Consider the following 24,310-nt stretch of genomic DNA (forward strand, 5'->3'; position numbering starts at 1 on the left):
TCTGGACTGGATTTTCAAATCCAGTTTCTATCTTTTCTTCTGCCTGCTTTGTTCTCTTATTCCCTGCACAAAAGGTGCTGGGATTACATGTCAGTTTACCACCAAATCAGCTTAGTTGGAATTTATAGGAGGGTAACAAAGATATTTCCATTTATTGAGGGTTTTTTAAAATCAAAAGCTAGTCACAATTAGTACAGTGTGAATGTTTAATGTGGAAAGTTTTTGGAGTAATTAAAATTATGCCAAAGAATCGCTACAGTGCAGGAGGAGGCAATTCGCCCCATGAGTCTGCACCGACTCTCAAAGAGCATCTTATCAAGGCCCATCAGCCCTGCCCTATCTCTGTAGCCCCATGCTTTTACCATGGCTAGTCCATCTAACCTATACATCTTTGGACACTAAAGGGCAATTTAGCATTGGCCAAACACCCTAATCTACACATCTTTGGACGCCAAGGGGCAAATTAGCATGGCCAATTCACCTAAACTGCATAATCTTTAGACTGTGGAAGGAAACTGGAGCACCCAGAGAAAACCCATGCAAACATGGGGAGAGCGTGCAAATTCCGCACACAGTCACCCAAAGTCAGGAGTTAACATCTGTTTTGAGTTGGTATTCGAGACAAATTTCTTACTCATGACTTTGGAGGAGGAGAAACAGATGAAAAGGGAATGAGCATCACCATTCCTGCAAACACCCACTCCCCTATTTTGTGAAGCTCCTGGGACAGAGAACTGAACTGCAGCGTTCTTGTTTTTGGATAAAATGTTAGCACTGGAAAGATCAGTTTCCATATCCGATCTGTTCCATGAGTGTCTAATTTAGCAGCCAGTGACTTCTAAGCGCCCAGGGTGCCTACCTGAAACAAGTATTACGCCCCTTAGGTGTGATCATTGGAATCCTTACCCCAGGTCCCCATTCCCAAATTTAGTATAAACTGGGCCGAGCATGCAACTCAGTTTCTCTGGATCTCTAGTTTCCAGACCAGCAGTATGTGAAGGGGATCTCATAGAATCACTAAAGTGCAGAAGGAGGCCATTCGGCCCATTCAGCCTGCACGGACAACAATCCCACTCTAGCCCAAGTCCCCATAATCCCACATATTTACCCTGCTAATCCCCCTGACACTAAGGGGCAATTAGCCAATCAACCTAACCTGCACATCTTTGGACTCGGTTAAAACCCTCAAGCACCTCCGATTTCATTGTAATTTTATGGGTTAGAGATACAGAATTTGTATTTCTGGACCCAGGTCATGGCAGATTGTGAAAAAGGCCAGCGTTACCCTGAAGGTGATCGTGCTAAAGCAAAAATGGCAGGAGTTAAATCACAGAAGAGATTCATTGAAACATTCATTCTGGAACTCAGTTCACAACCTGCACTTTATTTTCCATCTAATTCTAGCTGTCCAAAGGAAATTGAAGCACAAAATACTTAATCTTCAGTGCCTGAGGATAACTTAGCATTTTTGAGCATTACGCTCTTAAACCACATAATACTGGAAAAGCTTTCCTGATTACGGAGAGTTTTCTATGGAGTATTTCTGGTTGCTGAACATACAACATTAAATGATAGAAATGCAGAGGTGTGGTTGTTTAGGGTGTAGATATTTTTTTGCACCTAATTTTAATCAACTTGCTTTGCTGAAGGTGTGTTTGGGAATGTGGCCAACCTTGAGGTTCAACAGACTGTTTGTTTGGGGATAAGAAAGTCACAGTGGAAACCAATAGAACTTCAACCAAGATCCATGAGTTCACTTTCCAGTAGAGATTATTAATGATCACGGAATGGGGATTTTCAATGTGTGTTCCTAAATAATTATCAACAAAAAATAATTGCCAGTTAAATTTCTAAAGTTAAAGTAAAAGTTTATTTATTAGTGTCACAAGTAGGCTTACATTAACACTGTAATGAAGTTACTGTGAAAATCCCCTAGTCGCCACATTCTGGCGTCTGTTCGGGTACATGGAGGGAAAATTTAGCGCGGCCAATGCACCCTAACCACCTGATAATCCATCTGATAATCACTCACTTGTATACTGCAGTGAGCACTTTATGAGCTTTTGCAGAAATTAGGTTTTGCAAAATGAAAGTTATAGCAGGCTTTTCATTTGTATCCATTAGTAGTAATGGTTGCAGGATGTCAAAAGGTTTGGTTCTAGAATGGTACAGATGATGTTATGGACCACTATTTTTTTTGCCACAGGGTGAGCTGGTGACTTTTTATTACTATTGGAAAAAGACTCCTGAAGCGGCCAGCTCTCGTGCTCATCGTAGACATCGCAGACAGGCAGTATTTAGAAGAATTAAAACACGTACTGCAACAACCCCAGTGAATCCATCTCGACCACCATCTGGTGAATTCTGTAAGTTCTGGTCACAGTGATTGTTGTTCGAGTTTTGAAGAGAGAATGCATGAGGGACTAAACAATTTATATAATTAGCTAATTATCCAAACCGTTCCAACCAGTTGTTTTAAACTGATTTCTAATTAGCAGAGTAGTTTCTGAATTTAGACAACTATGAGCTGGGAAAGAAAATTATGGCTAAAAGTAATGATAGAATCACTACAGTGCAGAAGGAGGCCATTTGGCCCATCGAGTCTGCGCCAACATGGCATCTTACCCAGGCCCACTCTCTGCTTTATCCCCATAACCCCATGCATTTCCCCAGCTAATCCCCCTAACCTACACATCTTTGGACACCAAGGGGAAATTTAGCATGGCCAGTCAACCTAACCTGCACGCCTCTGGACTGTGAGGAAACCAGAGCACCCGGAGGAAACCCACGCAGACACTGGGAGAACGTGCAAACTCCACGCGACAGCCAGCCAAGGCTGGAATCAAGCTCGGGTCCCTGGTGCTGTGAGGCAGCAGTGCTAACCACTGTGCCGCCACTTAACCTAGACTTTAAAATAGAAAATCTTTTAAGTTTCAAGCAATTCAGTGGCTGGAACTTACACCACAGCAGTTGTTTCATTTCGCAATAGCTAGCTATGAGTTGACCCATTAAGTTCTTGCATCAGAATATTCATTAGTACGAAACCTACCTAAATATTTGTGTTTCAAATTCTAGAAATTAATTTGAGATTCTCTGTGTTCATTGACACAAAAGCTGGATCTGTGTTACAAATATGAATACATATTAAATTAAACATACAGATCAGCTTCCATTTTCTGTCAGTGAATTTTAATAATGCTAATTATACTGCAAGTGACAAATGCATTTGTTCTGCACTTGTTGGTTTATGTAGTGTTTAGAACCACAGAAGTGGTCACAGTCACCACAAACATTTTAAGCCATTGCACTCAGTTCTAAAAGCACATTAATAACTCCTTTATGGCCTTAGTTAAATATTGTTGACACCTAGTCATTGGGACAGTAAATACTGGAAAATGTAAGAAAGCATTTTAAAGTGTCCCTTTGCCAAATTTGCGTTTAGAAATTTGTGGGAAATGGCTTAAGATAAAACAGAGGATGGTGCCTCTCCTTCTGCCCCATTTAGGAGAACACTATTCTTTTGGGTACTTTCTTTAGACCAACCGGGTTATACTGGTGACACACTTCGTGCTCTAGTTTTCTTTGCAACTCAACACTACCATGTAAATGTGGGCATATTCACACTGTTATAAATATTGTGCATGCATGTCGATGCTGTACTTTCCAGAGGAGCTAGAGTGCTTCTGTAGCCACTATATTCTTGCTGGCTGGTGAGCAGTACACTGGCAACATTGTGCAAAATGCTGTAAAAGCTTGTGTTACGGACAGGAGGAGAGTTAATTTAAAGAGCACTAATTCTTCCTGTCTGTAAACCAAAAGGTGTTTTAATTATTTCCCGAGAATCATAGAATACTACAGTGCAGAAGGGGGCCATTCAGCCCATCAAGTCTGCACCAACCACAATCCCATCCAGGCCCTGATCCCCATAACCCTATGCATTTAACCTACTAGTCCCCTTGATATTAAGGGGCAAATTAGCATGGCCAACCAATCTAACCCACACATCTTTGGACTGTGGGAGGAAACAGGAGCACCGGGAGGAAACCCACACAGACATGGGGAGAATGTGCAAGCTCCACACAGACAATGACCCGAGGCCAGAATTAAACCTGGGTCCCTGCCGCTGTGAGGCAGCAGTGCTCACCAATGTGTCACCGTGCCGTCCCCTATGTGTATGTTATACCGTGTGAGCTCTTAGTCCCTCAAACTTGATAATTCCTGCAGCATTGTGATGGCTTGTTGCTTTACAATGAAATTGATGTGACATCTCACCATATAGCAAGGCCACCACCTTGGAAAGTGGATCAGTTTTGGTGAAATTTGCACCAAGTGGGTAAGTAGGGACCAAGCGATTGAGAACTGGAATGTTGACATTGCATTTATTATTGTAACACCATTAAATGCAGTGCGTAAATCCTAATTAAGCAGCAGTATAAGTGAGAAAAGAGGCATGCTAATTTATACTTTTAAAGTGAAAGTTAGTGAGGAGCACAGACTTAAAAAATGAAGCCAGCTGTGTAACAAATAAAAAGTTGAATTTTTATTTAAACATATTCCTGGTAATTATTTTTAAAGCTAGAATTCCTATTTGGCGGATTTCTAGCTTTCCTTCATTTGTTGTTGAATCCTGACAATGCCGCATTTGCCAATCAAGTTTCCCTGAAAGATGCTGGTAGGCCATCCTGAACCTTTGCAGTCCTTTTGTAATGGTGCTCCCACCAAGATGCTGGTTAGGGCATTCCAAAACATCAACCCAGTGATAATGGAAGAACAGCGGTTTGTGTACAAGTCCGGGTGATGTGTGACTTAGCAAGGAACTTGGAGGCGATGTTCCCATCACATTCCTTACTCATTATAGGCTTCACAGGGAAAGCGGGTGGTTGTTGAAGTCAGAGTTGTTGCGGAGTGCGTCCTGCATCAGTTAGATTTTTTTAATGCTGTTTGTTCACAATGACAATTTTCAGTTTGTTTATAGGACACTAAAGAACTGTTCCAAGATCTGTTCTGCTCACAGTTGGCAGATCTTTTGACTCCTCCACTAATGCAAAATAGTTACGAGCATTAAAGAGTGAAATGGTCAGCTCAAGGGTCTGTGCTTTGGAGACTATTAAGTGGCCATGAGCTGGCTGCACAAGAAAAGACATTTCCTTTTGAAAAGAATCATGCAAAGCAATTTCCACTGCATTAATTGACTCTTGATATAAAACTAGACATTCCATTATAGAATGACATCATTGTGTGTGGTTTTCATTTCCCGTAGTTCTTTTTCCAAATTTTCTCCCATCTGGGAGCCCGCCATGAAACGATATATAAAAATATTCCAAATTGAGAAGGCCCGAGTGGAGGGAAAGCAATACACTGCTGTTTATTTTGTGGAAAAATACTGTAGAATTTATATTAACAGTTAAAATTCCTACATTATCTACTCTGTCCAGCCCCCTCATGATTTTGAATGTCGCTCTCTTATCAAACCTCCTCTTGGCCGCCTTCTCTCCAAGGGGAACGGTCCCAACCTCACCGATCTGTCCTCAAAACTGAGGTTTCTCTTCCCTGAAACCATTCTTGTAAAGATCTTGCACCCTAGTTTCATACTGTTTTTTTTTAACACCACTCAAAATACTGGCTACGTGCCTTCACTGTCTTTGTAAAGTCCAAATACTCCTTAATATAAACCCAATAATGAAATGTATTGTCTGCAGCCATTTACCACAAGCTGTTTGGAGAAGGGTTCATTTTTAGAATTTTTTTCCACAGTGGATCTCAGCTCAGCCAGTGAAGATGACTTTGACAGTGAAGATAGTGAACAGGAGCTGAAGGGATACGCCTGTCGCCATTGTTTCACCACCAGTATGTACTTTTTAATTATTCAGGCTATGAGAAGTAACAGAAGGCACTTTGCCCAGTTACTACTTTTTTTTTTAAGTGACTATATATATATATATGTACAATTAAATATTTCTGGGTGCTGGCCAAAGGTTGCCTCTAGGTTTTTAAATAAACATGTATTTACTGGACTCACCTGATGAAGGGGCATTGCTCCGAAAGCTTGTGCTACCAAATAAACCTGTTGGACTTTAACCTGGTGTTGTGAGACTACTTACTGTGCCTACCCCGAGTCCAACGCCGGCGACTCCACATGATGTAAAAGAAGGAGAACCTGTGCAAAAGTATCTCATTCAAGGCGCAATTTGCTTACTCAGAAGCAAATCACCGCCAATCCTTTTCTCTTCCTCTCCCCAGTTACGCCACACTACTTAGTGGCAACCTCAGCTTGTCCTCCTGTTACCAGTATTGTGGAGAAAGTACACTATGATAATACCACCTCAGGTAGCAGCTGCTTAATGTTTGTACTGTAACATAGGCAGCAGAGCACATTTTCTTTTGGAAATGCAAAGATAGAAATAGAGGGTAATCAGTGGGTTAGTAGGCACTGCCTTCTGTAATTCCATTCCGGAGGTGAAATTCTGTTTTCAAACTGTGACCAAGCCCTGCATTCATAAACTTCCATAGGATTATGTAATGGAAAGGAAAACCAACAGCAATAAATTTAGATTTGGGATGGCGGGGGGGGGGGGAGTCTTAACTTTCTCCCCACTCTTTACTGTCTCTGCATTAAGAAGATATAAAGATGATTTGTGCTATTGTACTCCATTTAACCAGTAAGGTGTAAAATACTAGAGGCAAAACACTCCCCTTGATTTTCCTTCCTCTCTGACTGGCCTCAACTTCGTGCTACCCCAGAACAACAACACTAGGATAAGGAGCCCCGCCCTATCCCTGTAACCCCGTACATTTCCTGTTGGACTTTAATCTGGTGTTGTTAAAACTCTTACTGTGTTCACCCTGTACATTTACCATGGCTAATCCGTCTGACCTACACCTTGGGACACTAAGGGTCAATTTAGCATGGCCAATCCACCTGACCTGCAGATCTTTGGAGCGTGGGAGGAAACCGGAGCACCCGGAGAAAACTCATGCAGACATGGGGAGAACATGCAAACTCCACACATGCACCCATCCTAGGCCAGAATTGAACCCGGGACCCTGGCGCTGAGAGGCAGCAATGCTAAGCACTGTGCCACCGTGCCGTTGCATGGTCCTGCACATTGCCTTCTGTGCACTCCATTGCTGAGCTACAATCAGAATTAATCTTATTTGTGCAGCTTTCCTACCATTCTTCATGTAATTATTCAATAATGCATAACCAAATTGGGTCATTGCAGTGGGGAATGTCCAGAAATGTAAACCCGTATTCTTTAGATTGGTAGTACAGAAAAAAATATATTGTTTTATTTTTAAACCAGCATCCAAAGACTGGCACCACGGAGGAAGAGACAACATATTACTGTGCACAGAGTGTCGGATTCACTTCAAGAAGTACGCAGAGTTACCACCTATCGACAAACCCGTGGATCCACCACCATTTATGTTTAAGCCAGTCAAAGAAGAAGAAGATGGGCTCAGTGGGAAACATAGCATGAGGACCAGAAGGAGTCGGGGCTCGGTATGAGTCATTATTTCTTTCTTTTTTGCCTTTATAAATTTATGCAAAATCAATGAGATGCTGATGCGGTGAGTAATTTGGCAATATTCTTTTGAAATCCTCCAATGCATTTTAGCACCAACTTGTATTCTAATTTGCTGCCCTCTCAAACTTAGTCCTGTGATGCAGCTTGGAATGTAACTACATGCATCCTCTCTCATAAAAGAAACACATTTAGATCGCGCAGCCTGGATGACACCAAGCGATTATGATTTAATGTTGTTCTGTTATCTATGTAGCATAAATAACATGTTCTTTGTTGAGTCTTCTGTATTTAAAATTTATAGGAAAACCATTGTCATTCAGTGTAGTGTGAACATTGAGAGAAGGCTAATCAAATAATAGAAGTCAAGTTCAATTTTCCAACAGGAAACTTATTGTCCGAGTCACAGGTGGTTTTTTTTTTAAAAAGCTGGAAACTTGAAGAACATACAGCAATATGCTGGATTTTTAAAAACACTTTGATTCTAATCTACACAGCATTCCTGTCAAAGGTACCTGGTACCTTTTGCTCATTTGTTTTTTTTTAAAGTAGTGAATCAGGCAAAAAGAGATGAGTGATAATGGCAGTTACTGTAGGATTAGGCAAAGTGTTCAGGTTACAGGAGCTGGTCTCATCAAAGTAATCGTGTCATTCCTTTTTGCACGCAGAAAGGAAGCCTGCACCTTCAAAATTTAGTATACAGTTTTTCTTATCAAAAGGAGCAGAAGGATTACAAATGGAATCTCAGCCGCCAACATTGACCAGTAATTAACTAGAAAGTATTAATTGGGAGCTAGCACTGTTATAAAAGCGCTTATGAATTATTAATCACCCCAATCCATGTGGGTCTAATAATAATTTTATTGTCAATTAGATGTCTTCACTGCGCAGTGGTCGTAAAAAGCAGACAGCCAGCCCTGACGGTAGAACCTCACCTATCAATGAAGACATCAGGTCCAGCGGCCGTAACTCTCCCAGTGCTGCCAGCACTTCCAGTAATGATAGCAAAGCAGACTCTATGAAAAAGTCCAGCAAGGTAATGTTCCGACAATCTTCGTAGTGAAAGCAATTACATACTACATTGTCATAGCTACTGAGAAGGGACCCGTTTTGAGGCATAGAGAGAGAGAGGCAGGTTTTAGAATCGGCGCCATTCCATATTCTAAGAAACATCAGAAAATATCCTGACTCGTTGTACAGGCCACATTTTTTCAAACAAATCCTACTAAAATTCAAAATGAGACTGGAATTTATTGGTACAGGTTTAATGTAACAACTTGTGATTATGAATGACAGTCTCCCAATCAGTGAATTATACTTCAGTATTTACTGTAGTATTGCAGTGATTGTACTATAGGTGTGTGGGTCCTTTTCCTATCCGAAAGGAAATGTATTAGTTGATCTCCTTTAGTCTGAATGCCACAAAATTCATCGTAATTTAATATTTTTTGTGGGAAAGAAGACATTAAACCACAAAGATTCATCAACCAGTGAAGTATCTAATGTACTTTGCCATTTATATTGATGAACTGTGGGAGGTCAAACATTTTGGAACTGTAATAGTTATATATGCTGGTGGTGTACTGTCTCTGGCATGCTCTTTGGTGAAAATGCAAATTACTTTTCAATCGCCTCCCTGCCTAAACAGTCAGTTCCGGATGTTCTTTGAGATGATGAGTAGAGCGTTCACTCGTTAATCCTTATAAGGGTGGGGCTAGAACTTGGACCTGGTTTATGTGTGGATACGGAAAAGTCAGGTTGAATAAAACGTTCGAGTCTCATAACGCTGCTCAAAAAATATTAGTCCTGATTTTAACACCTGCGTCTGAGTAGGATGTGGCATGTGGGGATTCAAAATTGGGCTTATTACTTACAACCTCATTCACACCTTGCTCCCACCTTAGCTAAAGGAATAGAATATAAAAGTAAGGAAGTATTGTTACAAACTATGCAATGCATTGGTGAGACTGCACCGGGTGTATTGTGCACAGTTTTGGTCCCCTTATTTGGGGAAAGATGTGGTGGCATTTGAGGCAGTTCAGAGGAGGTTCACTAGATTGATTACAGAGATGAGGTTTGTCGTATGAAGAGCGATTGAGCAGTTTAGGCCTCTACTCTCTGGAATTTAGAAGAAGGAGATCAGATTGAGGTATATAAGATGATAAAAGGTAAGGATATGGTCGATGGGGAGCGGATGCTTCCTCTTGTGGGGCATTCTGGGACAAGAGGTCATAGCCTTAGGATAAGGGGTAGCAAATTTAAAACACAGTCGAGGAGAAACTACTTCTCCCAAAGGGTTGTGAATCTTTGGAATTCGTTATCCTAAAGTGCGGTGAATGTTGGGACAGTAAGTAAATTTAAGGAGGAGGTAGACAGGTTTTTAATTGGTAATGGGTTGAATGGTTATGGGGAGAAGGCAGGAAAATGGGATTGAGGAACATATCAGCCATGATCGAATGGTGGAGCGGACTCGATGGGCCAAATGGCCTAATTCTCCTCCTGTATCTTATGAACTTAACTCAGTGATCTCATCAGCATGCAAACTTGTAGTCCTATGACGCAAATACGATGCTGACGCCATTTTAATGCAATCAGGCAATCTTCTCTCGGTGTTGGACCCAAAAAACTACCAACAAGTGGACCCTCGGCCAGAAGAACCCAGCAGAGTATTTTTTTAATTGTAATGATTTACTTGTGGAACAGGAATATTCCTCCAGAACTTTCAAGGAGATCTTGGGCTTCCCTGCCACTGGCTTCTCCAAACCTCAATTGCCTTCCAATCCCCCAACTTGGAAAGTATCTTTTTTGCATTCCCCATGGAAACCTGCTGCTATCAGAAATCCCCCTCCTGTCTATGATCAAGGTAGAGATTCTTCCTGGGTTTTGGGCAAGATCTGCAGTTTAAAGTGGCCCAGGCTTGTCACTCATCCTGCCCACACCACGTTGTGCCCCAAGTTAAAATCAATTATTATTCCTTCAAGTTCCTCATTTAGGAAGTTCCTGTTAAAATCAACTATGGAGATGCTGCAGTTTCTTTTTATTGACTTACATCCTTCATTAACTCAGGGATGGTTCTGTTCAACTTGTGCTAATGCTGTTCTCAATGTTTTTGAACTATAGAGATCAAAAGATGATGTGTCATCACCATCAAAGAGTGCCAAACGCCAAAGAGAAAAGGCTGCTTCTGATACAGAAGAATCGGAAAGATTAAATGCAAAGAAATCTAAAACACAGGTATGTACTTGGCCACAATATCGACTATTACTCAGTAATCATTACATGATGAATTTGTACTAAATGAAGGCCTTTGTCCCATTTGCAAACCTGCGATGTACCTGTTTCCAAACATCATCAAAAGCCATTGGTTAGCCGTTTGAATACAAACATTGAACATGTAACCTGAACCACACAATGTTGTGATGTCCCATGCATCAGGTCAAGCGCTTTCCTAACTAGATGCCATGTGATCTCCAGGGAGAGGTGAAACCCAGATCAAAATTACTCATCAGTTTAAAAACCTGCCAAGTTCTTCTTCGTTTGCTCAAGGCGATACAGCCTGTTCTGGGGGACTCTGCTGGCCAAGACTCAATCACCTCTTGTAAAATAAAAACTCCGACATAGTTAGAAAACTGGTCCAGTTCTCTCTCTCTCTCTCTTGAAGTTACAGAATGAATTAGCACCTCCTACACAATCTGGCATCCTGTTTCACAGATCTATTTTTTTCTGGGAAAAGAAGAACCGCTTAGGATTTAACCCATTTCTTCCTCTGTGCAGTTGGTCCCTGGTCCTCTCCAAGCTGTCAAAATCGAAAATAATTTTGTCATTGAGGCCAGAATCCAGCCCTTTTATTATATCATGGACAAAAAACAAATTGCCCCTAAGTTTAAGGTCAAGTGTAAATTTGGGACATCAGTCCAGTCAATTGACTCTAGCCAATGTTAAAGTTACCCTGGTTACAGGCAGTTAACACACAGATCGGACAGTGGCACCCTCCTGCTCTGTAGGACTTACTGCCACTCCAGGTACTGCATTTACCCATTGGGTGGGAAAACCCCATTTACTACAGGGTCATAGAGTCATAGAGGTTTACAGCATGGAAACAGGCCCTTCGGCTCAACTTGTCCATGCTGCCCTTTCTTTTTTAAAACCCCTAAGCTAATCCCAATTGCCTGCATTTGGCCCATATCCCTCTATACCCATCTTACCCATGTATCTGTCTGAATGCTTTTTAAAAGACAAAATTGTACCCGCCTCTACTATTACCTCTGACAGCTTGTTCCAGACATTCACCACCCTCAGTGTGAAAAAATTGCCCCTCTGGACACTTTTGCATCTCTCCCCTCTCACCTTAAACATAGAACATTTCAGCGCAGTACAGGCCCTTCGGCCCTCGATGTTGCACCGACCAGTGAAACCAATCTAAAGCCCCTTTAATCTACACTATTCCAGTATCATCCATATGTTTATCCAATAACCATTTGAATGCTTTTAATGTTGATGAGTCCACTACTGCTGCAAGCAGGGCATCCCACGTCCTTACCACTCTCTGAGTAAAGAACCTACCTCTAACATCTGTCCTATATCTCTCACCCTTCAATTTAAAGCTATGTCCCCTCATGTTAGCCATCACCGTCCGAGGAAAAAGGCTCTCACTATCCACCCTATCTAATCCTTTGATCATCCTGTATGCCTCTATTAAGTCACCTCTTAACCACCTTCTCTCTGACGAAAACAACCTCAAGTCCCTCAGCCTTTCCTCATACGATCTTCCCACCATACCAGGCAACATCCTGGTAAATCTCATGCTTCCACATCTTTCCTATACTGCGGCGACCAGAACTGTATGCAATACTCCGCGGTCGCACCAGAGTTTTGGACAGTTGCAGCATGACCTCATGGCTCCGAAACTCAATCCCTCTACCAATAAAAGCTAACACACCCCTATGCCCTCTAGTTTTAGACTCCCCTACTTTTGGGAAAAGATATTGACTATCTAGCTGATCTGTGCCCCTCATTATTTTGTAGACCTCTATTAGATCACCCATCAGCCTCCTACGCTCCAGAGAAAAAAGTCCCAGTCTATCCAGCCTCTCCTTATAACTCAATCCATCAAGTCCCGGTAGCATCCTAGTAAATATTTTCTGCACTCTTTCTAGTTTAATAATATCTTTTCTATAATAGGGTGACCAGAATTACAACTTCAACAAGACATTCCAACTCCTGTATTCAATGTTCTGACCGATGAAACCAAGTGTGCCGAATGCCTCCTTCACCACTCTGTCCATCTGTGACTCCACTTTCAAGGAGCTATGAACATGTATCACTAGATCTCTTTGTTCTGTAACTCTCCCCAGCGCCCTACAATTAACTGAGTAAGTCCTGCCCTGGTTCAATCTCCCAAAATGCATCACCTCGCATTTGTTTAAATTAAAGTCCATCTGCCATTCGTCAGCCCACTGGCCCAATTGATCAAGATCCCGTTGCAATTCGAGATAACTTTCTTCACTGTCCACTATGCCACCAATCTTAGTGTCATCTGCAAACTTACTAACCATGCCTCCTATATTCTCATCCAAATCAATAATGTAAATGTCAAATAACAGTGGGCCCAGCACTGATCCTCCTGTGATCTAATCAGGGTCCTCCTGATTAGATCACAGCTCTGTGGATGGGGCTTGTGACAGCCATTTTCATTGCTGTCCTCCAGAGATTTCCTCACACACATACTTCAACACTAGTCATTAAATAACAATCACAAACAAGAATGCTGACAGATGTTTCGTTCCCTGATCCAGACATGTTGAGGCTCACTGTTGCAACACTACCGCCATCCTCACTAAGATCAGCTAACTCTGCACAGACCTGGGATCCTTCTGGTCTGCACAGCTCAAAACTTGACTTCATTTAAAACTTTAAACCAAATTCAGCTAAACCATGAAGGTGAGAGGTGAAATGAGTAGCTCGGAATGGACAACGCGTTCAGAGTAACCTATGCAGGAAATAAAATAAAACATTTACACTAATTGTACTGAGATGGACCCACACTATCCTGTATATTATTTGACCTAGACATTACTTTTGACTCCAGAGTTGGTAACTCACCATAAATAAAATTACAATCGAGAGATGTCTCGGTAAGGTTTTTATTCATTTTTGTTGCTGGAAGCTCATTTCACTAAAACGCAGCTTTTTGAATCATTGCCAATGACAGAACCAAAGACAAAATGATCCTTGGGATTCAGGATTGGGGCTGCTGCAGGGTGTGAGTGATCTGGACAAAATGTGCAGTCTAATTACTAATAAGATTTGCCACATTTACAAACAACACATTGTCATTTATTCGCCAACAATCTGCAGGAATCTGAGAGGTCTTTCCTATTGGCTCTTTGTGGCCATATGTTTTTGCAAGGGCCAGCAATTATTACGTTATTAATTTGAACCCAGCATTAGTCCCAGCAGACAGAACTCAGGAATGATGATGTTCGCTGCTTTTCAAACACTCGAGGATATTTGAAGGGAGTATAACACTTTGGACAAAAGCAAATTACTGCGGATACTGGAATCTGTAACCAAAAGGGAAAATGCTGGAAAATCTTAGCAGATCTGGCAGCATTTGTAAGGAGAGAAAAAAGCTGATGTTTTGAGTCTAGATGACCGTTTGTCAAAGCTTTGGCAAAGGGTCATCTGGACTCGGAACGTCAGTCCAGAGCTTTGACAATGGGTCATCTAGACTCGGAACGTCAGTCCTTTGATTTGATTTATTATTGTCACATGTATTAGCATACAGTGAAAAGTATTGTTTCTTGCATGCTATACAGACCAAGCATACTGTTCATAGAGAAGGAAATGAGAGAGTGCAGAATGTAGTGTTACAGTCATAGCTAGGGTGTAGAGAAAGATCAACTTAATGCAAGATAAGTCCATTCAAAAGCAGGGAAAGAAGCTGTTCTTGAGTAGGTTGGTAAGTGACCTCAGACTTTTGCATCTTTTTCCCAAAGGAAGGAGGTGGAAGAGAGAATGTCCAGGGTACGTGAGGTCCTTAATTATGCTGGCTGCTTTGCTGAGGCAGCAGGAGGTGTAGACAGAGTCAATGGATGGGAGGCTCCTTACAGATGCTGCCAGACCAGCTGAGATTTTCCAGCATTTTCCCTTTTGGTTTAACATTTTGGACAAATTGCATAGTGCAGACCGTTTAATCCGATTTCCACTCCCCTCAGCAGTTGGGACCTGAATGGGTGTTTATATAGACAAAATTGAATTGATTTATTAGATTCATTAGGCTTGGAGGAATGACAGGATGCTGACATTCACATAGACAGTAATAATATTGCAAATGTTCGGCGGTATGTGCACCATTGTAATCATTTGCATTTTGTTTGTTGGAAGATGTAATTTGTGCTATAATTGCTCCAACAACGTTGCAATGTTGCTATTGAATGGAATGTAGGGCAGTCAGTATACATAGTTGGCTCATTATGACAGTGATGCACTTGGTTTTAAATTCTGGAATTAATGTTCGTGTTTTTTCTAAAATATCTACGAAATGTGGGGCAAAGCTGCAACAACGTGTGCAATTTCTAATGAATGTGTTTGAGAGAATGGAACGAAAACACATCAGTGAAGTGATGCTGGAGTCTCCCATTAGGGTTAGCAGATATTGTCAGTCTGTCTCATAATGGATTCTGTAATGGCACCTCGAGCATGAACTCTACTTCCATTCCCAGCGAGCAGAAAAAAGGCTGTAGGGAGATTTGAGATGTTGAACGTGTCAGGAAAATCTTGACCGTCTCGAGCAGATATTGTTATAAAAGTGTATTTGACTGAAATCCAGAGATATTCTAAAGTACCTTCTAAAATTGAGCTATCTTTTTTTTCCCCCTTTTACTTGTCACATCCAGTCTAAACACGATCATAAATGCAACTTTAAATTTTCCCAGGCTAACTGTTTCAGATTTTAAATGATGTATTCCATGGGTATTTTAGTGAAAAAAATATATAATTTCAATTTGGAGCCTTGCGTAAGGGGAGGTTGAAAACCGTCAATTGCTGGCTAAAATAAAGCGTGATTCAGCAGTATAAAAATGTGGTAAATGGCAATGCTTCAAAATTGTTCAGTGGAAAGAAAAAGACCACCATCTGCTTCATATTTGCATTGAAACATGGGTTTTGTAAACTAAAGCTGGGTTAATTAGACTTGCTGTGTGTAAGCTATGATTTTTTTAGTTACAGTGACAAGTTGATTAAAGTGTGGCTGTTACATTATGTTGATGAAAAGGCAGTTCCATCTTTTGAATGTAAACTCCCAGATTGAAATTTTAACCTGCATTGAAATTTTTTTTAAATGTTAATATTTGTATGCAAGTCTAATCAGTTTCCTGCTTGCAAATCTATTTGTTGTTTGCTCATAATCTAGGTGATATATTGTACGCAGAATGCTTGTAAGTCATTGATGGTGAAAATTGAGATGTTTTTAGTCTGAAACACAATTTCAAAATCGTTTCCTTCGAGCTATCCTGGTACAAGAAGCAACAACTGTTAATTGGGCTGTCAAAAGGCTGGAGCCACTGTTTTTACTGCCACTTGTCACATTTTAAAGTTTCACGATTATCTCACATAAATAGTTTACTTTTAAAATTAGCGAACCTATTACAGGTTTCTGTGATTTTCTTATTTTGCATTCTTGGACAGCGATATTTTATGGCAGAAAGCATAGTTTCCGTCTGTATCGAGGAAAGGGATGATAATGTACTGATGACCCGTTCACCCAGTGAGAACGGAGAATTTGGCGCTCAGCCAAAACTCCATTCACTGCAGCTAAACCGGAGAATCCCAGCCATGGGCGAGATCAGAGATTTTTAAAGTTTAAAAGTTTATTTATTAGTCACAAGTAGGCTCGCGTTAACACTGCAATGAAGTTACTGTGAAAATCCTCTAGTCGCCACATTGCGGCACCTGTTCAGGTGCACTGAGGAAGAATTTAACATGGTCAATGCACCTGCACATCTTTGGAGTGTGGGAGGAAACCGGAGCACCCGGAGGAATCCCACATAGACATGGGGAGAATGTGCAAACTCCAAACAGACAGTGACCCAAGCTGGGAATCGAACCAGGGTCCCTGGCGCTGTGAGGCAGCAGTGCTAACCACTGTGCAACTGTGCCGCCCAGAGTTCAAGCCGAGATATTTTCATTTATCTTTCCATGAAGTCACAGGACGATGAAATCAACTACGCAATCAGCAGAGCAATATTGGACCGTTAACACAAAAAAGTAAAATATTGCAGATTCTGAAAATCTGAGCAAAAATGCAGGTCAGGAAGCATCTGCTAGAAAAGGAGGTATAAGTATTTATTTTAAGAAGACAAATATGCGGCTAAGTTGGTTTGCGGTTTACTCCAGTTTTTGAACTTTCTCTTTGCTGTTTCGTCCATGCCATCCATTGATCTGTGGTCAAGAAAATAGGAGTTGTGCACTTCTTAGGTCAAACTTGATAGAACATTTGCCTCTATAAAATGGACAGTTAGCTTTGCCTTCCTAATGGAACGTGCTGGTGGGGAATATTAATGGTGTTATCTAATTAAACAGCTTCACTAAGCACCGCTTAGTTAAAATTTGAAATTGCTATCTTAATTGTACAGTGATCATTTTCAAGTTCTGCATATCTGATAAAAGCCCAAATGATGCTTAAACATTATGATCATGAAGCAGTTACCGTTTAGTTAGGTTCAGTAAATATTATTCAGTAACACATTGTCTGTATTTTTATTCCTAAACAGGACATCAGTAGGCCAAATTCACCATCTGAAGGCGAGAGCTCTGACAGCCGCAGTGTTAATGATGAAGGAAGCAGTGATCCAAAGGATATTGATCAGGACAATCGCAGCACATCACCAAGTATACCAAGCCCAAGGGACAATGAGAGTGATTCTGATTCCTCCGCACAGCAACAAGTATTACAGTCTCAGCCTCCAGTACATCAGAGCTCATGTGCCTCTTTGCCACTTGTACCACTGGAGCCACCGCAAATGCCCCCTCCGGTGTCTTCCTGTGCTGTATCAGTTTCTCAACAGTTGTCCCCCGTGCCACAGCCGCGGAGTCAGACACCGCCTCATTCACTGATGCAGCCTGCACCGCAGCTTCACCCCCAGAGACTAACGTCGCCACACCCTCCGATTCCACAACAGCTACAACCTCAGTCACAACCTCTTTCCCAGACGCAGCCTCAGCTTCTTCATGCTCAGGTGCAACCATTGCCTCACTCTCTGCAAACACAGCCACACATACAGCATCAGCTGCAAGGTCCGCCTTTCTCCCTCAATCCCCAGCCTCAGATACAGCAGGCGTCTGCCCAGCCTCCAACTGCGACACACCCGCAGCAACACACTCCTACACAAGTGCAAGCACAGCCTCCACCACCACCTCAAGCACAACCACAGTCGCAGCCTCCAAGGGAGCAGCCTTTGCCACCTGCTCCAGTGACTATGCCTCATATTAAGCCACCACCCACTACACCAATTACTCCTGTTTCTAACCCACAGTCACACAAACCACCAACCCACCTTGCTGGACCACCTCCGTTCCCACAAATGCCTTCAAACTTACCGCCTCCTCCAGCTTTAAAGCCATTGAGCTCCTTGTCCACCCATCATACTCCCTCTGTTCATCCACCTCCGTTACAATTAATGCCTCAAACTCAACAGATCCAGCCTCCACCTGCTCAACCCCCAGTATTAACCCAGGCTCAGAGTCTGCCGGCGACTGCATCTCATCCTCAAGCAGTATCTCACCAAGTTCCTTCACAGCCGCCGTATGCCCAGCATTCTTTCATCCCATCGGGGGCTCCAGCCGTTGCATCTTCATCAGCCTCTGCCACGTCCAGTGTTGCACCCATCTCTACCATTCAGCCTACCGCTTCCATTGTTACATCAATGTGCTCCGCTGGAAGCATTACAAACACTGCTCCTGCCCCGATGACCAACATTCAGATTAAAGAGGAAATCCAGGATGAGCCAGAGGAACCGGACAGTCCACCACCATCTCCAAACAGGAGTCCATCTCCAGAACCGACAATTGTTAGTGCACCAAGCCACGCCAGTCAGTCAGCCAGGTATCTTTTTATTTTGTATTCTGTAATTCTGGTAGCTTTAGAAGATTAATGCAAACAGCATGTTTTTCCCCCAATTTCTCTTTTTCTAATCGTGAGTGCTGTAATTATTTGTGCAAAAGATTTCCCTTCTTGAAAGCTACTTAATAGTAGATTAATAGAAAGCTACTTAATACCGGCGACATGGTAGCGCAGTGGTTAGCACTGCTGCTTCACAGCTCCAGGGTCCCGGGTTCGATTCCCGGCTCGGGTCACTGTCTGTGTGGAGTTTGCACATTCTCCTCGTGTCTGCGTGGGTTTCCTCCGGGTGCTCCGGTTTCCTCCCACAGTCCAAAAGATGTGCGGGTTAGGTTGATTGGCCAGGTTAAAAATTGCCCCTTAGAATCCTAAGATGCTTAGGTTAGAAGGATTAGCGGGTAAATATGTGGGGGTAGGGCCTGGGTGGGATTGTGGTCGGTGCAGACTCGATGGGCCGAATGGCCTCCTTCTGCACTGTAGGGTTTCTATGATTCTAATGCATTTTGCAGAATGGAATAAGTGATAATCGGGGCAGCACAGTGGTTGGTACTGCTGTCTCACAGCTCCAAGGACCCGGGTTCACTTCCAGTCTTGGGTGACTGTCTGTATGTAGTTTGCACATTCTCCTGGTGTCTGCGTGGGTTTCCCCCGGGTGCTCCGGTTTCCTCCCACAGTCCAAACATGTGCAGGTTAGGTGGTTTGGCCATGCTAAATTACCCCTTAACGTACCAAGATGTGTAAGTTAGATGGATTAGCCAAAGTAAATGTGTGGGGTTACAGGGATAGGGTGGGGGAGAGGGCTTGAGTAAGATGCTGTCCGTCAGAGAGTTGGTGCAGACTCGATAAGCCTCTTCTGCACAGTAGGGATTCTATGATACATGATGGAGAAGCTTAAGGTTTTGTTTTAGTGACGTTTCCGTTTCGCTGCTAATCATTTGCGTTTCGTCTTAGGTTCATCAAACATTTGGATCGTGGCTACAATTCCTGTGCTCGATCAGACTTGTACTTTGTACCGCTGCAAGGTTCAAAACTGGCCAAGAAAAGGGAAGAAGTAATAGAAAAGGCCAGGCGTGAGGCTGAGCAAAAGGCCAGAGAGGAGAAGGAGAAAGAAAAGGAAAAAGAAAAGGAGAGGGAGCGAGAACGCGAACGAGAGAGGGAGGCTGAGAGAGCTGCGGTAGGTGGTTCCTCTTCGGAACAGCTTAATTGTTCCTGACTAGGGGCCATAAATATAAGAAAGTCACTAATAAATCCCTTTGGAAATTCAGAAGAAACAGCTTTACCCAGAGAGTGAATAGAATATGAACTCGCTACCCCAGGGAGTCGGAGCGGTGAATAGTATTAATACATTCAGGGAAAAACTAGAAAAATGCATGAGGGAGAGAAGAGCCAAAGGTCATGTTGAAAGGATTGGGTTGGCGTGGAGCATTAACATTCACGTAGGCCACATGGGCCAAATGGTCTTTTTCTGGGCTACACACGCTATGTAATTCCGTGTACCATCACTGATATTATTGTGCAGCACTGTTACAATTGTCAGATGTTTTAATAAATTTTCAGAAGCTGCAGGCAGTTCCCAGAAGAGGAAGGAACCGTGGGGAGTGATTCACTCTGGGCATCTACCAAAACCACCCTGGCAAAAGGCAGAGATAGCCCGCCTTGCTCACTTACCTGGGAAATGGTTGGCAGGCGAATCCAATGGAGAGTGAGAAAAATCATTCCTCAAAATGAGAGGGGCAGAAACTTAAACAGTTAACTTCTCCCACTAGCTACCTGGACATCTGTTTTATGTTGCACTAGCTTATTTTGCCAACGCACAAGCCAGGAAATGACATGTAGTTGCATTATATAAGCTGACCCACTTACTAATAAAGAAACAGGCTGGAAAAGATTAGATGCAATAATCCTATTCCAGTACAGTTCTGCTCATTTCAAAGAAGTAATGTAAAACATCTCGGATATAACCCAAAACTCTACATTGAATGGCAGAAGTCTGATTGTATGCACAGTTGGCATCCAGGAAGCATCTAGCGATGTAGAAATATTGAAGAATATCATCTATGACTCTGACACTATTCATCCAAAATAATAAGTCAAATGTTGGCAATTAATCAAAAAGTGATTCATGTTGTAAAACCATGCATGTTAAATCCCTCTATGAATAAAAGGCAAATATCATTAAAAGGAGGCAATAAAGGGAGTTAATAGGTTAACATAGCAGAAAACCCTCTTGGTTGTAGAGGCTTGGAGGGCCGAAGGGCCAGTTCTTGTGCTGTAATTTTCTTTGTTCATCGTTAAAACCCATCAGCCCAGATCTTCCAGTTTCTGGATAATTGTCCCCCGGAAGATGTGTGATAGAACCTCGTGGAAGTCGCAATAAAGAGACTCTGTGGAAATTGGCCAGGATGTTCAACCTTCAACTGTTGAGAAAGGCATGGATGTTAGGGAACTTGGGGAAATTAATAGTGATGTCTTGAGGAGTGAACATACTACAGAGAAGGAGGTGCTGGAAGTCTTAAAGCGATCAAGGTAGATAAATCCCTGGGACCTGATAAAGTGTACCCCAGGACGTTGTGGGAGGCTAGGGAGGAAATTGCGGGTCCCATAGCAGAGATATTTGCATCATCGACAGCCACAAGTGAGGTGCCTGAAGATTGGAGGGTAGCAAATGTTGTGCCTTTGTTTAAGAAGGGCTGCAGGGACTGGTGAGCCTAACATAGTGGGTAAGTTGTTAGAAGGTATTCTGAGAGACAGGATCTACAGGCATTTAGAGAGCCAAGGACTCATGAGGGACAGTCAGGTGGGCTTTGAGAATGGACAATCATGTCTCACAAATTTGATTGAGTTTTTTGAAGGGATAACCAAGAAGGTAGATGAAGGCAGTGCAGTCGATGTTATCTGTATGGACTTTAGCAAGGCCTTTGACAAGGTACCGCAGGGTACGTTGTTCCATAAGTTTAAATCTCATGGGATCCAGGGTGAGGTAGCCAATTGGATACAAAATTGGTTTGATGACAGAAGATAAAGGGTGGTTGTAGAGGGTTGTTTTCCAAGCTGGAGGCCTGTGACCAGCAGTGTGCCTCGGGGATCAGTACTGGGTCCACTGAGGCTGGATAGACTGGGACTTTTTTCCTTGGAGTGTAGGAGGCTTGGAGGTGATCTTATAGAGGGCTATAAAATAATGAGGGACATAGATAAGGTAGATAGTCAGCATCTTTTCCCAAAAGTAGGGGAGTCTAAAACTAGAGGGCATAGGTTTAAGGTGAGAGGAGAGAGATACAAAAGGGTCCAGAGGGGCAATTTTTTCACAGAGGGCGGTGAGTGTCTGGAACAAGCTGCCAGAGGCAGTAGTAGAGGCGGGTACAATTTTGTCTTTTAAAAAGCACTTAGACAGTTACATGGGTAAGATGGGTATAGAGGGATATGGGCCAAATGCGGGCAATTGAGACTGGCTTTGTGATAAAAACTGGGCAGCATGAACAAGTCGGGCCAAAGAGCCTGTTTCCATGCTGTAAACCTCTAAGACTCTTCAATGGGGAATTCTGCTGCTTCCCAGGGCTCTCCATAAAAATCTCTGACTGACTTAAACTTGGAGGGTTCCGACTCTAAGCTGGATGGGTAGTCAGAAAATGATAGATTGGAAAGAAACAGGTCTTAACTGCTGCAAAACTGTACAGCTGGCCATGCCTGCCTCCAACTCCACATCACCCATATTTTCCTACCCCCGAGCCTCCAATTTTAAATGCTCTGCCGTTCCCCCAATGCTTCCCCGTCCCCGGCGCTTCTGTTCTTCCCCAACCTCCACTTTCTGACCCCCCCGCCACCCCACTCTCCCAATCCCCTCGGCCAGACCTCACTAGCCTGCCTCCCACCCCCCTACTCTTTGCACCCTGTCACCCCACCCACTTGTCTCACTCACTCATTCAGTAACGCAGTTAAAAAGTTACTTTAATGACCTCAAGCCCTTCACTGTGTTCGTGAATGACAACTTAACAAAATGTGGCAGCTGGTGCCCTATAAAAGGATTTATTTTATTTTTCTCCACATTGTAACTTGTTCCCTTTCCTTTAACAGAAAGCATCTAGCTCCTCCCATGAGGGACGCATGGCAGAATCTCAGCTTGTTGGGCCAGCTCATTTACGGCCTTCATTTGAGCCCCCACCAACCACCATTGCAGCAGTTCCTCCATACATTGGACCAGATACTCCAGCACTACGAACTCTCAGTGAATATGCAAGACCGCATGTCATGTCTCCAACAAACCGCAACCATCCATTCTTTGTTCCATTAAATGCCTCCGATCCAATCTTGGCTTACCACATGCCGAGCCTCTACAGTGCCGACCCCGCAATGAGAGAGCGAGAGTTACGTGAAAGAGAGATTAGGGAAAGAGAGATACGTGAAAGGGAGTTCCGTGAGAGGATGAAGCCAGGCTTTGAGGTTAAGCCACCTGAACTGGACGGCCTGCACCCGGCTGCTAATCCTATGGATCCGTTTGCAAGGCACGGTGCATTAACAATCCAGCCAGCAGCCGGAGCTCACCCATTCCCTCCTTTCCACCATGGACTGAATCCACTAGAAAGGGAAAGACTTGCACTTGCAGGCCCCCAGCTGCGGCCTGAAATGTCTTACGCTGATAGACTGGCAGCAGAACGAATACACGCCGAACGCATGGCATCACTCGCAAATGACCCACTTACAAGACTACAGATGTTCAATGTGACGCCACATCACCACCAGCATTCACACATACATTCACACTTACACCTACATCAACAAGATCCATTACATCAAGGTGAGTTGATTGGATTTTGATCATTAGCAACCAAAAAGGTTGTTAGCCATTTGTCGCCTTGCTCACGTATTTATCTGTGCGCTAAAATATGTAGAGGTATGATAAAGTGACGGTGAATGAATACAACTAGCGTGCTTCTGATATCACAACTTCAGCGCAACGATTTTATAGCTACCTTGCTAATGAAGAATACGCGTAGGGCGCTTGCTTTATGATGGTGTGAATCTTAAATACAGGGAGGTAGAGTTTCAGCTTTTGATACAGTTGGGAAACTGTGGCCAAGTTGTGATCGGTTTTGCACTTGATTTGCATTATCACAAATGTAAAATCATCTATGAACCAGTGGAATCGTGCTGTGTAATAAAACGTAACTTTTCTTTTCCTTCCAAACATATTCACTGATATATTTAAAAGTGGCAATCTGATTCACGTTTATTAATGCAATCGGAAATGGGTTTAATCACCAAAAACAGTCACTTTAATCTGGTTCTCCATCTGTGAGCAATCTGATTTCAAATCACTGAAAGGTGTTTTATGAAACTATGTTGAACTAATTACTACTTTCATTGAGTCAGCTTCTTAGTAAATTAAGTATTTTTTGACATGAAAAGATTTCAAAACCTGCCTACCAGCGCCCTAAGAAAATTAGTGAATTTGAAGATCATTCCTTAAATCAACTCAGTTGTCAGAATCTTGTAGCATTGATCTGGGAATGTGGCTAGTCGTGTGGGCAGGGCCTGATCCAAGTGTGGAAGACTTGAGACTGTAATTCACTCACCATGGTGGTTAGCACTGTTACCTCACAGTACCAAGGTTCATTTCCAGCCTTGGGTGACTGTGTGGAGTTTGCACCCTCTTCCCTTGTCTGCGTGG

The 24,310-nt window shown here is 42.7% G+C and overlaps 1 protein-coding gene across 6 annotated transcripts in view; it reads left to right on the top strand.

The window, feature by feature from the left end:
* rerea (arginine-glutamic acid dipeptide (RE) repeats a) overlaps positions 1-24,310 on the top strand; it is a 554,684-nt gene that overhangs the window by 504,367 nt on the left and 26,007 nt on the right. For 4 of the 6 annotated variants that reach the window (XM_078238699.1, XM_078238702.1, XM_078238701.1 and 1 more), the window contains 8 exons: positions 2,207-2,366; positions 5,755-5,847; positions 7,305-7,504; positions 8,401-8,562; positions 10,647-10,760; positions 17,300-18,630; positions 19,597-19,819; positions 22,717-23,437. In XM_078238699.1, coding sequence (XP_078094825.1) covers positions 2,207-2,366; positions 5,755-5,847; positions 7,305-7,504; positions 8,401-8,562; positions 10,647-10,760; positions 17,300-18,630; positions 19,597-19,819; positions 22,717-23,437 — 3,004 coding nt within the window. The remainder of the gene's footprint in view (positions 1-2,206; positions 2,367-5,754; positions 5,848-7,304; positions 7,505-8,400; positions 8,563-10,646; positions 10,761-17,299; positions 18,631-19,596; positions 19,820-22,716; positions 23,438-24,310) is intronic. The other 2 variants (XM_078238703.1, XM_078238705.1) reach the window with 1 other exon arrangement.

This window comes from Mustelus asterias, chromosome 22 (genome assembly GCF_964213995.1).
Source record: "Mustelus asterias chromosome 22, sMusAst1.hap1.1, whole genome shotgun sequence".
Lineage (NCBI taxonomy): Eukaryota > Metazoa > Chordata > Chondrichthyes > Carcharhiniformes > Triakidae > Mustelus > Mustelus asterias.